The sequence below is a fragment of the Grammomys surdaster genome, unplaced genomic scaffold (genome assembly GCF_004785775.1).
Source record: "Grammomys surdaster isolate TR1022 unplaced genomic scaffold, NIH_TR_1.0 137, whole genome shotgun sequence".
Classification (NCBI taxonomy): domain Eukaryota; kingdom Metazoa; phylum Chordata; class Mammalia; order Rodentia; family Muridae; genus Grammomys; species Grammomys surdaster.
Window position 1 is genome coordinate 13,018,366 of NW_021604595.1, and position 17,088 is coordinate 13,035,453.

Sequence of the window (17,088 nt, forward strand, 5' to 3'; positions counted from 1 at the left end):
CTCTCTCTCTCTCTCTCTCTCTCTCTCTCTCTCTCTCTCTCTCTCTCACACACACACACACACACACACAGAGACACAATTTAAAATATAAACAACCCCTTAATAAAAGGCATCATGTCTTATAGAACAGACACAATATGAGATAATATCCATTTCTTCTTACCCTTATTGTTGAGTGTTACCGTTTGTTTTAATGTTTGCTGGTACAGTGGGAAATCGTGACTATTTTACTGTTATTTTAGCTTGCATCATTTCTCTGATTATTAGGGAAGTTGAGCATTTTGGCATACACTTAATGTGGGTTTTGCTTCTGTATGTGGTGTTATCTGGAACATGATGAGGAAGCTAAGAATTGAAAGAAAGAGTTACATGCAGATCTGTCGATATGCTTTCATGTCACAGGTGAATGAGATGTCACAGAAACTTCTTTCTCATGTGGTTAAGCAGTAGTCACAACACCATGTAGTGATCAGATAATCATTGCTCAAAGATTTTTTTAAAAGCCATCCTTCTATATATTAAGATCTAATGCATATCTAGGTGCTATATGTTGCTATGCCAATACTAGTTTTAATTATAACCCTGCTTCAGTTAGTTGCATTAACAGTAAGACTCTAAATTAGAGCCAGGAAACCTGGGGCTGGAGAGATGGTTCAGTGGTTAAGAGTACTGACTGCTCTTTCAGAGGTCCTGAGTTCAATTCCCAGCAACCACATGGTGGCTCACAACCATCTACAATGGGGTCTGATGCCCTCTTCTTGTGTGTCTGAAGACAGTAGTGGTGAATACATAAAATAATAATAAAATAAAATAAAATAAAATAAAATAAAATAAAATGAACCAGGAAACCTTATGGCATGCAGAGATAAGCATTTGTTCTCAAGGTCTTGGTATTGGGCTCACCTAGACAAGGCCTCTAAACCAGTTAGTTCTACTTCCCATGAGAGACTCTTCTCTTCTTGCATAGCTATAAAGACACACCTTGTCGTATCAGCAGGATTTCCAGAGTGCATTTCTCTAAAGGAAACAAGAAAGGTATAATGTCACAAGGCTCTGCAACAAGTGCATACAATGACCTTCTTGTTGTACTTCTGCTAAATCCCCATGAACCAAAGTTAGCCAAAATCAGAAGGAATCTTCCACCTTCTCTTTCTTTTTGAAAAGACATTTTACTCCAGCAAACTTTTCCAAATTCTTTGTTTCAGTCAAACTTTTGAGTCAACATTCAGACTTTTCAAGTCTGAGTGACATGTTGGTTAAGTTCATCTTGATTGTATTGATGAATTCAAATCTTTTGAATTTTTACATCCAATTAGACACTTTTGAATGTTTTCACTTAAGCTTTCTTTCATACCCATTGGGAAAGCTTATTTTTACTATAAAAAGCTACAAACAAATTTGAAAGCAAAAAAAAAATCTGATACAATGCAATCCATTTGTATAGCTTCCAGACTTGACAGCAGTCATGCCATACATATACATGTGTATCTGTGCACACACATAAAGTCATGTGGCACACGATCGTATGTCTTCCAATGACTGACTTGATATACAGTAGTAGTCCCATAATGTTATAACCTAGTGCCATCATAACTGCTTTAGTTTCCATGAAAACACTTTATGACATTCAGAAAATAATAAAGATGGGTAATTAACGTCTCTCAGAACATATCCCTGGTGTTGACTGTTATATGACTGCATAATTATGATAACAAAATCAACAAGCGTTTGTGGTTGCCCAGTCCTTAACCAAGTTTTACCAATATAAAATTTGCTTTACAAGTTTTTTGTTGTTGTTTAAAACAGCATCTATAATGTGAAACTTTGGCATGCCTTCAACAATCATCTTCATTTATTTATTTTTTTTTACCACAAACTCATTGCTAAAACAGCATTGACATATACAACAGTCCATATTCTTAGTCATGAAATATGTGCTTGTAACCCCCTCGGTATTTTCTGCTAAGTAGTTACTTATATCTAAAGAATAGATAGAATTCAATTTCAAACATTCTGGATATTTTCTTGGTAGTGTAAAAATACTTCCTAACTCATGCCAAGCATATATTCAGTCAATAGATATGGATGTTTAGATTAATCAATAAAATTTGATTTTATTGCACTCATACATCCATTACAAAGCTCTCCTTTGGGCTAATGATACCAGCTTACTCCTATAATTTCATTGAAAATTATAAATAGCCATGTCTAAGTCTATTGTTCTTTCTGTATTAGCGTGTTAGTTTCTCAGTCTTTCCTGATTTCTCTGTGTTCAAATTAGTAAGCTGTTTCCTAGTACTTTATGGACAGAGCCAATGTACTTCAAAATCAATATTAATTCTAAAATATCAGAAGTCTTCCACTCTTTTACAGTGACTATTGTTTGTCCAGCATTAGCTACTCCTTGGTCATAGTCCCTGGGACCTTGGTTGATTCCCTTGTTTCCTTTCAGGAAGAAGAGTTTCAGCCTAGCCCCATGTTTCTTGACCCAATATTGTAATAAATTGTTCATTTTCATAGCAATTTATTTTGCCTTTTCCCCTAGTAACTGTTCTATTACTGTGAGAACACAACATGACCAAGACTGACTCTCATAAAAGAAAGCATTTAACTGGGGAGTTGTTTACAGTTTTAGAAGGTTGGTGTATGATTATCATGGTGGGAAGCAGATAAGCATTATGTTGGAGCAGTAGCTGAGAGTTTTACATCCTGATTCACAGGCAGCAGGCAGAGAGAGAGAGAGAGAGAGAGAGAGAGAGAGAGAGAGAGAGAGAGAGAGAGAGAGAGAGAGAGAGAACACCATGGGCTCTGGCCTGAGCTTATTACACCTCAAACTCCACCACCACGTACCCACCCCTCCAACAAGACCACACCTCCTAATCCTTCCCAGACAGTTCCACTGACTGGGAACCAAACATTCAAACATGAGCTTATGAGGCTCATTTCTTTCAAACCACTATACCTTTTCTCATATTTATCTTGTTCTTGAACTTTTTTATCCAAGAATTTCTCAGTTCTAGGCACAGTTATGGTGTTCTTTCTGGACTCCCCCAATGATTTTTATTTGGTATATGTATCTATATACACATTTTCAGTCTTTTCAAGTAATATATAACAATAATGGAAGTATATGGATACAGGTTTTCACACCTGAACATATTTCACATTTGTTTTGTTTTCACATCTAAGTTTGGCTTTGTTACAGGCACACTTCCTATTACCATTAAAGTTTCTTTTAAGTATATTTCAATGGCCAAATGTTTCTTATATTGTGGGAAAATTGGAGAACATTTCAGGATTTTTTTTTATTTCTTCCAAATATTTTTAATGTACATCTGAATTATTTTCACTGGATAGATACATCCAAGCTCTATACTTAAGCTTGGTCACTACCAATGAAACAGTTGTCAAATTGGTTGGTTTTTTTTTTTGAAATATTGTAGCTACAATCTTATCAGTAGATTGGCAATATGGAACATATTAGCTGGTACTGGGTCTTTTAAGTTTAAATCCACTACTATACATATATTTATTATAAATGTCACTTTCATTATTTTACGGTTTTAGATTACCATTTAATAAATTATGTTTGCTGTATTTATCTTCCATTTGCATTTCCCCTTTATGGACTGGTTCTCATTTTCTAATTTTGTTTTGTGTGTATTTTGAGAAGTCTTTTTCAATTTGCCAGAATTCTTTGCATACAGGAAAATTTTGCCAATAACAATATGAATAAGTAGCAATTATATTTGGAAGTATTTCTCTAATTTGTCATGTGCTTTAAAGTTTATAATATTATAAAATACAAAAGTTTCAAGCATACAAGTAAATATAATGCGTTTTCCTTGTGTTTTTTAAAATATTGCTTTGATTTAGATAAAGATATATCAGGTAGAACTGAGTGAGTACAATTGTGCACAGCTATAGAGCCAGTGCAATGCTAAGGGCAGGAGGCTCACTAGAGATGGGGACTGTATGGTGAGAGAACAATCATGGAGTGTGTGTGTGTGTGTGTGTGTGTGTGTGTGTGGTGTGTCTGTCTGTGTGTTACATGAATCTATGAAAATGGGAAGCAAGAGGCAAAGACTGGGAAGAAAGGCGACAAGAAATTGCTGGAGACTACACGAAGGAATTCCCAAGGGTTTCAGTGAAAACTGCAGGGGAAGGTAGGATGGGGATCAAGCAGACCCTGTCAGGCCCCACTGTGCTTGTTATTTCCCCATGATCTCATTAGTTGTCATGCAGACTCTGACTCTCCAAGATTAAGGGGTGTGAGAGAGGACACAAAGCGATAGAGGACTGATATTTTTCTCAGATCACCAAGGATACTGATGTTGCTTATCTTTCAGCCATTCTTGGAGGAATGATGGGGTATGCCTTTGGTTGCTATGAGAATTATTAGGGGAAGCTAAGAAACAAAGCAAACTCCTGATGTCTGCATCTGATCCTACTTTGGGGTTCAGACTTAATTGATGCAGGGTACAGCATGGGTGTGTTTGCCAGTTTGCAATGCAGAAAAAAAAATGCCCAAGACAAATCCATTTAAAAAAAAAAGAACGGTTTATTATTGGCTTATGGTTTGAGATGCTTTAGTCTGTGGTCACTTGGACCATTGCCTTTGGGCTGTGGTGAGGCAGAATATTGTGGAAAAGTGCATGGTGAAGAATCTGTCCATAGTGGCGAGAAAAGGAAAAAGAGAGAGAGGAAGGAACCAGGGTTCAAAACCCCATTCAAATGCACTCTCAGTGACCTCACTTCGTTCCTTAAGCCCATGCTGTATAAACATGCCACCATCTCCTGATACTGCCACAGGCCACAGACTAAGCCAGTAATGCATGGGCCTTTGGAGCACACTTAAAACCCAAGTCTTAACATCAAATAAGGGACTTATTTATTTATCCTTTGAGAATTTCATTGGTAAATCTTTCCAGGTGATTGTAATGTTCAGCCAGAGTTGAGCATTACTCCACAATGGACCAGAGAATGAAGAAGACATAACTTTAAAAACTAATTAATATACAGATGGAAGAAGAGCAGAAAGATGCAATAAACCTTACCTTCCATCAGAGTCAGGACTGACTCTGTTTCGGTTAATGCAGATTTACCTGAGTATCATCTACACGAGGATAATCCTGCCAGTGTGGAAAATGCTTTTCTAAGCTTGGGAATATGTACCAGACAGATGGATAAGTAGGTAGGAGCAAGGCCTTCTTGAGATTAAAGCCACCAGAAGGGCTTTGCAATGGTTGAAGCTAATTGAGCAGGCTTGTTGGGCTCACACACCCAGCAATGCATCTACAAGGACTTTTCATTAAGAGATAACTGACAGCCTGCCTCCTCCTTCAAATCAGTGGACCACAGTGAGGGATAGCAAATGATGCCTGCACACGCCAACATGTCCCAGATTTATTTCAAACATCCTTTTCAGTTGACCTCCTTTTAACTTCGGTAGGTTGGAAATTTGCCTGAGCACTACCACGGAATCTGATTGTGAGTCCACGGAGCACCCGCATCATAGAATGTTTAATGAGACATGTCAATTTAATTGTGCTTCAAGACATCCAGAGCCAGAATTTGTCAGCATTTTGCTGACAAATGTCCTCATTTACAGACTGATCTTTGGTACTGATTATGTTCGGTGTGGCTAAAAATATTGGGGAATGAGCTATGCTTTGAGAAACAAAACACTTATCTTTTCTCTGGGTGGATTGACTCTCAGCCTAGAAATGGCATGAACTTGCAGGGGGTTGGAAACAGAGCGGTTGGTTAAAGGTCACTGTGTTCCCACCCTAATGCAGAGGATGCTGTGTATCTGGATGATGAGAAAGAAAGAGACGAGTATGTCCTGAATGACATCGGAGTGATATTTTATGGGGACTTCAATGATGTCAAGAGCAGAAGCTGGAGCTATGGCCAGGTGAGCCATTTAAAAATTCGTCACTGTCAAGGACATTTTTCCTTAATATTTTTTGTCACATTTATTACTGCTGGGTGCCATGCATCGATATTAGAAAAGCATAATTTCCTGCTTTTCAGGATCTGAGACTCCAAGACAGAGTGCATGGAAGTGGGAACTTAGAGAGACAACTGCATAATTTATCAGCTGGAGCCACCAATCTTCCTCTTATTACAAATGTCCCAGAGATCAGGAGACTACGGATAACACAGCAGTCACTGAGTTATTCTCTGGCATCTTAGAAACCATGAAGTCTCATTACTCAACCTGAAATGGGCTGAAAGTTTTTTTGCTTATAGAGATATTTTTAATGAAAAGAATATAGTAAAGGGTGCACCAAATTTAAAGGGATACTTTCTAAAAAAAGTATGTATTAGGGTTCAGTGATATGGCTTGGTGAGTAAAGACACTCACTACCAAACTTAACAGCCTGAGTTTGGCATAGGACACCACAAGGTAGAAGGAGAGAATTGACACCCCCCAAATTTCCCTAAACCTCACATGGACACTGAAGCACATGTGCTACTCCCCTTTTCACACACACACACACACACACACACACACACACACACACACACACCACTATACAAGCAAAAGTGTAATGAAAGAAATTTTAAAAAGAGAAAATAAATGTATATATTTTGAAGTGTGAGTGAGTCTGTTAACAATACTTGTTAAAGAAAGAGTATTCCAAGGATGTCTCACCTAGATTTTTTTTTTCAGAAAATATCCAGAGGTGTTTCCATCAATTGCAATCTCAAATTATTATTTGAGAAAAATAATAGATAATAGTAATTCCCTAAGATATTATAATTTGAACTATTTCAACTTACTATTTTTTGACACTGGTTTAAATGAAGTTTTGCCTTGTTTCCACAGATACATACATGTCCTGTGATCTAGACGTATCAGTTGATTATCATCAGGAAAGGAATGAGTGTTTTATTCCTCAGAGGAGTCTGTCTTTTAAAAATGCCTGAACTGGACAGTGTTGCTCTGACTTTCAAGGGAAAGATTTCTTGGTATCTGACTACAGCAGGTCCCATGATATTGTCGTGGCTCCTGATGTCCATCTGAATCTCCCTGTATCCCTTACACAGTGTAACTGTCAATTCCATCCACAGTTTAGGTACTAGCTTCACCTTGGCCCCGAAGAATTACATTCTGTATTCAGGCTTACCCATCTGCATCTCTGATGTCCTGTCAAAATATAGTCTATGGTACTTGATTTGTTTTTTAATTCATGTCTGGCCCTCTAATCACCATCCTAACTCATTCTAAGAGACACGCAACCTTTATTATTGATTATCTGTTACCCTTGCCTCATGACCTAGCCTTTAGGTGCTGCCTTTTTTTCCTGTTTCTATAAAAGAAAAACTGAGGCTGGATTCTTGATAAAAGAAAGGAGTTTATTTATCTCATTGTTTTGAAAGCTGAAAGTTCCAGATTGGCAGTTCCATATGGTCAACCTCTACAAAGATCCCCTTAATGACATTACAGTTTAATGGAGAAAGAAAGGGAGAACTAACCATGCACATAACAGGCCAGGCATATGGGCTACTCTTGTTGTATAACATCTCTGGAGAGAAGCAATTCACTCTTGGAGACTGCCTTCATCCCTTCTCAAGGCAATCAGTGTTCTTGTGATTTCAGTAGCTTGAATCAGCCACTCCTTGAAGGTCCATCAACTCAATGTCATTCTTCTGAAGACTCACCATTCCCAAACCACACCAGGTGTGAGGCCATTTATGACCCTAATGTGATGCTGTATAGGTAGCGAGTAGAGGGGAAAGTCATCAAAAAGGAATCAAAAAGAATTAGGATGGCATCCCAGCACAGCCAGGTTATAGTTGGCAAGCGCGACTTTGAGTAAGCAAGGGCTCTGTGTCATTATTCAACAAGGCCATCAACTTAGATCTTTCTGACAAAAAAGCACAACAAACTCATTATTTGCAGAGATGCAGGGAAACGATAATTTCTCTGATGGTGTCATTAATGCTGTGGTTACTCGCTAACACAACTGAGCTAGGCTGTTAGGTGAGACCTAAAATAATGGGTTATGTATATATCCATGAAAGTGATTATTTGCACTCCTAAATTACATATTATATTGTATATCCCAGCTCTCTAGGATACACCATATTCAGTACTCTAGCTAGATTTAATAAGCAATTACGTAGCAGTTAGCCGTTAAGATTGTAGTTTCTGTCATAATACTTGGGTGGATAATATCCAATGTTTTCATGTTGAAAGGAATCTTCTACTATATTTATGGTACAGTGGAGCTAAAATGTCTTCATGCTGTCATTTTTAAAATTTGGCTTTTATTCTGTTTTAAGAAAATTCTAGAAGCACCTGTGAGGAGTGTTTCTTTCCAAGAGAATTGTACTAGATCCCAGCCTCACCCCTACCCTCCACCATGTACTAAAATGCTTCTCTAAAATGCTTGCCCTTCCAGACTCTTGAAGTCACCTTGTCTCAAAGCAGGGTATCAAGGAATTTCAGTACCTGAGGTCTCCTCCTGTTTTACACACAAGGAAGTGCTGGAGTTCCTTCCTGTGACACACCTGACAGTCATTTACGTTCTTTTATCTTTTAAATTGAGAATAGATTTTTCTTCATGTGATATATTCTGATTGTGACTTCCTCTCCCCCAACTCTTCCCAGATTCTGCCCTCTTCCTCACCCACCCAAATCTACATTCTTTCTTACAATCTTTCATTAGGAAACAGACAGATATCTAAAAAAAATAAATAATAATAATGAAATAAGAGAAAATAGAACATTGAGTTGCTTTTGAGGTCCTAAGACTTCCGAGTGACTTTGGGAAATCATTGTACTCTGGGCAATGCATCCATCTGTTGGAAGGATCTTAATGAACTTGTGCAATGTCCTAACGACTCTTGAGTCAGTGTGTGGTCCTTGAGTACATTGGCTCTCTATTGGTTCTGTTTAGATTTCTGGCTTCCTTTTTGGTTTACCTTTACTTTACTGAAAAGTTAAAAAAAAAAAGATGCATTCATTCCTTCTCTTCAGTAGTTCACACTAAAGGTTATGGGTGGTCCCTCTGCATTTCTAAGCAGCAGGCTGTGATGACATTTTATTTTTGCACACAGCTCTTCTTGTCTTGTCGAGTGGGTATTAAGTTGTCTCTCATCGTTATCTCCCAAACAGTTTGAAGATGGCATCCTGGATGCTTGCTTGTATGTGATGGACAAAGCTGAGATGGACCTTTCTGGCAGAGGGAACCCCATTAAAGTCAGCAGAGTTGGATCAGCAATGGTAAGTGGCAGTGCCGATGACCATATCTACTGTGTGGGCCATTGATGTCAGAATAAAAGTTAGTTCATAGAAAGATGTTGGAATAAACAGTGACTTAACGTTCATGTGTTAGGTTTGAGTTCAGGGTGCTTGGTTGTTCTTGAATTCTCTTTCTTTTGCATTTGCTACAAAATGAAAAACCTCACTTAAAGCTATACATGGCCCTGTTTCATACAAGATAACAGATATTGTTATGCAACTAAATACTTATTCTTTTATCATATTTTATGTATTTATTTTATGTGGGTGTATGTATATGTGTGGCTTCACGCATGTGTATGAATCTGTGGGGGTCAGTTCTTCTCTTCCATCTTATGTGTCCAGGGGATTGAACTCAAGTTGTCAGGCTTGGTGCCAGGTTCCTTTACCCACTGAGTCATCTTGCCCATACCTGAGCAGCCAAGAACCTCTTGTCTGGAGATTATGAAATGACTATGACAAAAATGCTAATGACTGTAATCAAATGATCAATCAGTCAAACATAGAAGGACTGCTCATTGTGACATGACTTTTCTCCATATTTACACTTGGAGAAACAGTAAAGAAAACAAATAGCTAAGGCTGGAAAGATGATTCAGAATAGTGTGTAGAAGAACCAAGTTCAATTTCCAGCACCCACATCAGGGAGCCTACAAGTGGCTGTAACTTGAGCTCAAGGGCATCTGATGCCCTCGCCCAGCCCTCAAGAGCACCTGTACTCCTGTGTACAGCACCCCCAATACACATATACAAATAATAAAGATGAATCCTTTATAAAGAAATAAATACTCAGTGAAATCCTAGTTTCTTTGCAATGGGACCACATTGCAAAGCTTTACCTCTTATTAAGTGGGTGTTGGTTCTTCCCAGAAATAGTCTAAGATAAGTGATTGGCTGTTCATCGCTTCCATCATTTATACAAGCAAGAAAACAGGATGGGGAAAGCTTGTCAGTGATTAAGCTTTTGCTAGAACCTAGGTCCACCAGCTCCACCTATGAATGCATTCTCCCTTTTACATGACTCACTATAAGGGATACCAAAACATCTACAAGAATGCAGCAATCCCCTGAAGGAACAGTGAAAGAGGAGCTAGAAGCCCATGACCAAGAAGGATAGGACCAGCATAGGAAGTTAACTAAAGGACTACGTGGTCCTAGCTGTACTGTGTCCCTGGCACTCAGACAATCATTGGTGCATAAATGAGTATCACATCTGATCCAGGAGCACAGCATTACTCAGTTACAGTAGGCCACATTTATGTCATAGGAAGATTAAATGGAGAACATCGTTAGATTGCCAATGTCCTTACATCTTCTAAAAAAAAAAAATTCTCCCTGGAAGAATTTTATCTTCAATTTTGTTTTGTGCATCTTTTGAGCCAAACCAAATCAGTTTTGTTGACACATAATTACATGGCTAGGGAAGATATAACGTGTGTATTCTGACTAGATGCTAAAAATAGTGATTCTGATTTTAATAAGAACTAAGTTACATGGAAATTTAAGAAGTGCTGGGTATTACAAAATAAAAGCAAAACCTAACATCTGAAGACAGCTTGGGGCTGGAGGCACAGCTCAGTGGAAATAGCTTAGAGGGTCTCCTAAACACATGTGAAGGCTAGGGGAGGGCTGCTCAACCCCTGACCACCAAATAATAAACATGTCTATTTAAATACATAAAATAAATAAACGGTTTTGTTTTCTGATGTTATTTGCATGTCATGATGTAAAGAGTATTGGGAAAGCCTTTGGGAAGCTCAGTAGAGCATCCTTGTAAAACATATACTGGACCTGTGCCTGTTTGTTATGTTTTCTATATGGAAAAGAAGCCACCCTTCTTTTTTTCTTAATTTTTAATTCTTTATAGTTTCCCTTAGAAGCAACCATGACATGTTGCAGTGAAGAGAGAGAAGCAAGATGGAGGAGAGATGATATATGACCTGTCTCTCTCTCTTTAGCATTCTAAAATGACACGGTCTTCAACCTGACCTTACGTCCTCCTTGTGCATACTTCTACCAAATGCGGAAATCACAAGCCAATCCAAAGCATCACAAAAGGAAAGCAAAAAGGAGACAATCTAATCCACACTGTCTGCGGCTGCCTCTGACCAGTCATAACACAATTTAAATTGCCTCAAAATGTTATTAGCTCTAGAGAGCCTCTATCTAAAGTTCTAATTTGGAAAGTGATCATCACAGCTACACAGCCTGGAACCAGAGAGATAAAATCTGCATAGAGAATAGTGTGGTTGAGGTTTAGTTTGCTTTCTGGAGGAAGTGACCTTGGGTGTTAAAGGACAGAGGTACTGCTCTGAGCAATTTGAAGGGATATCTCCACTTCCCCTTAGTCTCCCATGCCACTGTTCTCAGTACAGAAAGCTCGATAGTTGGAAAAACCCCTTCACCTCTGTTATCCCCTTTAATCCTCAGAATAGCTTTTGTGAGTCTTTCTAAAGTCTGTTCGGCTGTAGTGATTTTTAAAGCTAAAACACATAGAAAAACAACTGTTTCTGATCGTATAAACAGAGCCTACATGATCACTGGAAACACACAGTGGAATTTCAGCATAAAGTTAAGTAAAGAACAAAGGTGTGTGTGAAGGGGGACAAACTTCTAATTTCCCAGTTAAAGACTTACCTTAAAATGTGAAAAGATTCATTTGTAAATGAAGGCAAGGACAGATTTGAAGCTGGGTGGATCCAGCCAAACTCAGACTTGACAGTTGGATGGTCATGTTGTTCTCCCGAGCTGGCCCAAGCCCCCAATAGTTTCCATGTCCATTTCAAACTCATCTCATTCTTGCCACTGGACAGGCATGCTGGAACAGAGGTGCATGAGATGTGTAAACCTTTCAGGAGGACCACACAGACCATGCATGGATTCCAAGAGATGCTTGTGACCGGCAAATCCTTCCAAAGGACTACAGAGTCCATGCATGAATTCCAGATGCATATGGCCCGAGAACCCTTTCAGAGGACCACAGAGTACATGCATAGATTCTAGGAGATGCATGTGGCCTGCAAACCCTTCCAGAGGACCACACCGACTATGCATGGATTCCAGTTCATATACAGTGCAGTCACTGCAGGCAGAACTTTCCTGATACAGCTGCTCCTAGAAGCCATGGGGAGGAGCACCCCAGCTGTGGCTGGGCACCTGAAGAAAGTAAAACAAGCATGGATGTAGCACAGGAGCACATGAATGGAGCCCCAAAGACAAATGGCTTCCTGTGATCATGACCCATAGGTTGACAAGGAGATTGCAGGAATCTGGCTATGTGTGAGGTTAAAGGAACACAGGTGATAACAGGTTTGCAAATGACAAATAATACAAAATTGGCTTTCCAGACAACTTTCATATACAAATCTTTGTGGTATAGTGTATCCACCCTCAGATGGCTGCTGTACTGATAGTGTGTGCAATAAGTTGTCCAACAGCATCCCTGAGCCTCCACTCAAAAATTTCATACCATGCCGTAACATGCCAGCTGAAACATTGAAGAATGTCCCAAGATATGGTCAAATGATCCTTGATGTATAAATCTCCCTAAGAAAGATGGAGTCTGTGCTCAGTTTTCCTACCTATAGAATGGAGGTAACACCTTCTTCTTGCCTGCATGTAGGCTTCACTCAATCCTGTTTTCCATGCTTGGCAGAAGAGACCAGGGAGGTTGTTTTGCACAAGAGGGCCAGTAGTCAGAAGATAGAGCCCTGGCTCTGGTTCTGCTATGAGCCACATGAATCAGGAAAGAGCACTTAATTCCAGGACATACCTCTTCCTTTTCCAAATGAAGCTTATTCTCTTTAGTCAAACACCTGGAGTTCCCATTTGCCTTAGTAATGGTTTTATAGCTGTGAACAGACACCATGACCATGGCAACTCTTATAAAGGAAAACATTTAATTGGGGCTGGCTTACAGTTTCAGAGGTTCAGTCCATTATCATCATGGCAGGAACATGGCAGTATTCAGGCAGACATTGCACTGGAGAGCTAAGAGTTTACATCTTGATCTGAAAGCAGCCCAGAGAAAATTATTTTCCACCCTGGGTGGAGCTTAAGCATAGGACTCAAAGCCTACCCCCACAGTGGCTCACTTTCTCCAACAAGGCCACACCTACTTCAACAAGGCCACACTTCTTAATAGTGTCATTACCCATGGGCCAAGCGTATTCAAACGACCAAAGAAACACTGTTAGCAAGATCTGTTTGGTTCTTCTAATGAACATTTTCTTTTTTTCTTTTATATATTCAGTATCTGCTCCTGATATTTTTGTTTGCTATTGTTTGCCTTTGATGAGAATATGTGGAGAGTTGATAAGCATCTGGAAGTCAGGAGATACTGGCCTTTCCCACGGGAAAGAACAACCTAAACTCCTATAATCTTGCTGTCTGGAGACTGGGCCTGAAATGTTATGGTTACACAAGGATGAAGTTTTATTTAAAGTCACCTAAATACTGAATGCTACATTTTACTAATGTTAAATTATAGGTTCATTTAAGAGAGAAAAGGAGGAAACAGGAAATTAGACAAAGAAATTTGTTCCAAGTTATACTTTCTCCCTTTAAAAGCCTTTGTTTGCCTTGTTTCTAGTGTGACAGTACCCTCCAAGAGAATTGATGGGAAAACTGAGGAAAAGTTAAGGATGAGCTGTGCCTTATGAAAAAGTATCCCACTCACCTGACATCAGTTGCAGCCCTATGTTGCAATGAAGCATCTGGATATGGGTTCTGAGACCCTAAGGGAACATAGGTTCAGAAACCCCAGAGGGCATAGATTCTAAAATCCTAGAGGTCTCTGAGACCCCAGGGGACATGGACTCTGAGACCCTAACAATAAAATCATTTGTGCTGTGATGGATTGTAGAAAGAGCAGAGCAGTCCTGAAAAGAGTGGACCACTGTGACACTAGCCTGCCATTACTGCTGGTGTTTTCCTGTCAAGCCTGCTTCTGGTCCATGACTGATTGGCTCTGGCAACTTCCCCAGGGGATGCAGCTGCTGCTGCAGTGGCCTCTCTTGCTGCAGATACCTGCCTGCTTAGTCACCATTCAAGCTCTAAATGCCCTGCCTACACACAGTTTGTCTTTATCTATAGAAGACCTACATCAAAATCAGCTCTAGAAGACTCTCCAGGGGTCTTTGAAACAAGGAAGCAGAAGCCTTTGGAAGTGATCTCATTCATTCAAGGTCATGTGGTAAATAAATGGCTGAGCTGGAACCATGCACTATCCTTTCTCTCTAAACACATTGCTTCAGAGTGTCTCTGCCAGCATATTGTTGCCAATAGCAGAATTACTGTATCAAATTATGTGGCTGTCACCTAGAAAAGAATAGGTGGATTTCAAAAGAGGGGATAAGTGAAGAAAGGCATGAGTCAGAAGATCTGAGTCTCGGGGTCAATGAGAAAGAGGTCTCCAAGAGGATTAGATGCCAAATGTGCTATGGTACTAGAGTACCACGGTACTATGATGATGACAGCAATGGCGTTGGTAGTATGGTGGCAGTGATGGTGGTTACAGTGATAATGACAGTGATTATGGTGTTTGTGATGGTGCTGGCCATGATGGTAATAGTGATGATCATGGTGAGTCAAGAGTGATATTGGTGGCGATGGTCATAGAAATAGTGGCAGTGATGGTGAGCGTGTGCTTAGGGTCACAGTAGTGGTAAGCATGGTGATGCTGATGATAATTATGATGTTGTCATAGTGATAGCACTTCAGGTAATAGCAACAATAATGTGAGGATGATTGTGCCAAGGATGGGAATGGTAGTGATGGTGGTCGTGGTGGCCACGATGATGTAATGGTGGTAGTGGTAGTGATTTCATGGTAGTGATGATGGTGACGGCAGTGGTAGTAATGTCACAGTGGTGATGATGGTGATGTGGTGGCGGTAGTGCTTATGGTAATGGAGATCGTGAGTCAGGGGATGTAAGGAGAGTTATGGTGAGGATGAGGGTTGTGGTGGTATGGATGCGCTGATGGTAGTGATTATGGCAATGGTGATGTTGGTAATGAGTGTCATTGTGGGGAGGGTAGGAATAGCGGTGATAGTGATGGTAATATGGTGATGTTACTGATACTGGTAAATCTCAACTCACTCATTCAACAAGTACCTGAGCACTGGGGAATGATGGTAAGCCAAATAGAGATTTGGCCCTCACAGAGCTTATGATGCCACGAAAAGGACAGACAAAGAAATAGAAAGTCCAACGCAACACAGGAAATTTTCCGAGGGAAATAAGCATAGGATCATATGGGAGCAACGACAGTAACAACAACAAAACCTCTCCAGGTTAACTGCACACTTGTCTGGGCCTATGCAGAGTACTGAGCTATTGGATCAGAGAGCAGAGGGGGTGCTTGACAAGTAGCCCTGCTGTTACTCACAGAAAGTCTCTTTCCATGGTCAGTCTTCTATGCAGATGACTGGGTACCAAGTGCCCTGGAGGGAAATGTAGAGGGAGGGGGGCACTGAAATGCACTCCTCTGGGGCCGCTTGCTTTGCAAGTCAGACATTAGTTTGCCCAACTAATAATAGTCGTTCCATGGTGTCTCAACATTTATAGTCCCTTGATCCCAGGATCCTATATTTTATTCAATTATGGTTTTTTAAAGCTAAACTGATGGAAAATTTGGGAAGATGAATAAGAAGAAACAAACATCAATAAACTTACATATCTTGAATTCCAGTGCTTCACACCTCTGCCAGACCAGACTGCCCAGTCTCCCTTGAGGTGTGCACATTTATTTTTAACCATGGTCTTTTGCTAATATCAAGCTACGATGCCATCATTAATCCCCATTAATGCCTCGCTCTGACTATGCCTTTAGGGAATTAACTCGAGATTGAACTTTTTTCACCAATCGATGGTCTGTGTAGTCTTTAGTGCCATTAAAAAAAAAAAGTTGGAACTACAGCTAGTAAATCAAACTGACTATGCTGCAGGCAGATCTCAGGTTCACCAGACCTTTGCGACAACAGCATTGCAGCTTCTGATCCTCAGGCCCCCAACCACTGTCAAGATCAACTGAAAATAAAACCCTTCTCACCCAGTCCATCTTTCTCCACCTTTACTCTTTAATTCTTAGAATATTTTTCTATCTGCGATAAAAACAAAGTTACATCATCACTACTTTGCTATGTTGCCAAGCAACTCCACAGGGGATGGTGTTTTGTTTTGTGTGTGTGCGTGTGTGTGTTTTTATTCCTTTCTTTCCATTGGTTCCTTGCCCATCTTGAATGATGGCTTTATGTTGAGCAAACATTTTATATTTTCCTGCAATAAACCTCAATTACAATTATCCAGATTACATTTTAAGATTTGCTCAAGTAAGGATCCCACACCTGCCTGCCCCTAATAAACCCTAAAGTCAGAAATTGATACACAAAATCTATGCTCTAGGCATATAAACAGCCATGGTATAACCCCTAACATTTTGAGATTTGAAGTTTGAATTTCTAGGTTTGAAATTTTAGATTTGTACAAGGAAAGATCCAAAATTCTCTTTGGTCTATAAAGCATACAAAAGCCTTTTTCTTAGACCACAGAGAGAGACTGTGGTCATTACCCTCTACCTTCCAACACCAAAGAGCTTTTACACATCCTCTCATGTATTCCTTATTTCTTAAACACGCATTTACCAAAAAAGCATGATTAAATCAAAATGACTATTTATAAAGTTACTGTTCAGTATTCCCAATGGTGGTAGAGGAAGTTGCTAGCAGATTATCTGTGCATACACAGGGATATGAGTCCATGCCACCTCTGAGAAAGGGGAGATAAGACTTCAATTGGTATGTTGTAAGAATCATGTCTCCATCATTCACT

The 17,088-nt window shown here is 39.7% G+C and overlaps 1 protein-coding gene across 1 annotated transcript in view; it reads left to right on the forward strand.

The window, feature by feature from the left end:
* The window catches only part of F13a1 (coagulation factor XIII A chain), a 165,649-nt gene that overhangs the window by 60,634 nt on the left and 87,927 nt on the right, over positions 1-17,088 (forward strand). The window contains exons 5-6 of the mRNA XM_028763226.1: positions 5,799-5,917; positions 9,131-9,238. Coding sequence (XP_028619059.1) covers positions 5,799-5,917; positions 9,131-9,238 — 227 coding nt within the window. The remainder of the gene's footprint in view (positions 1-5,798; positions 5,918-9,130; positions 9,239-17,088) is intronic.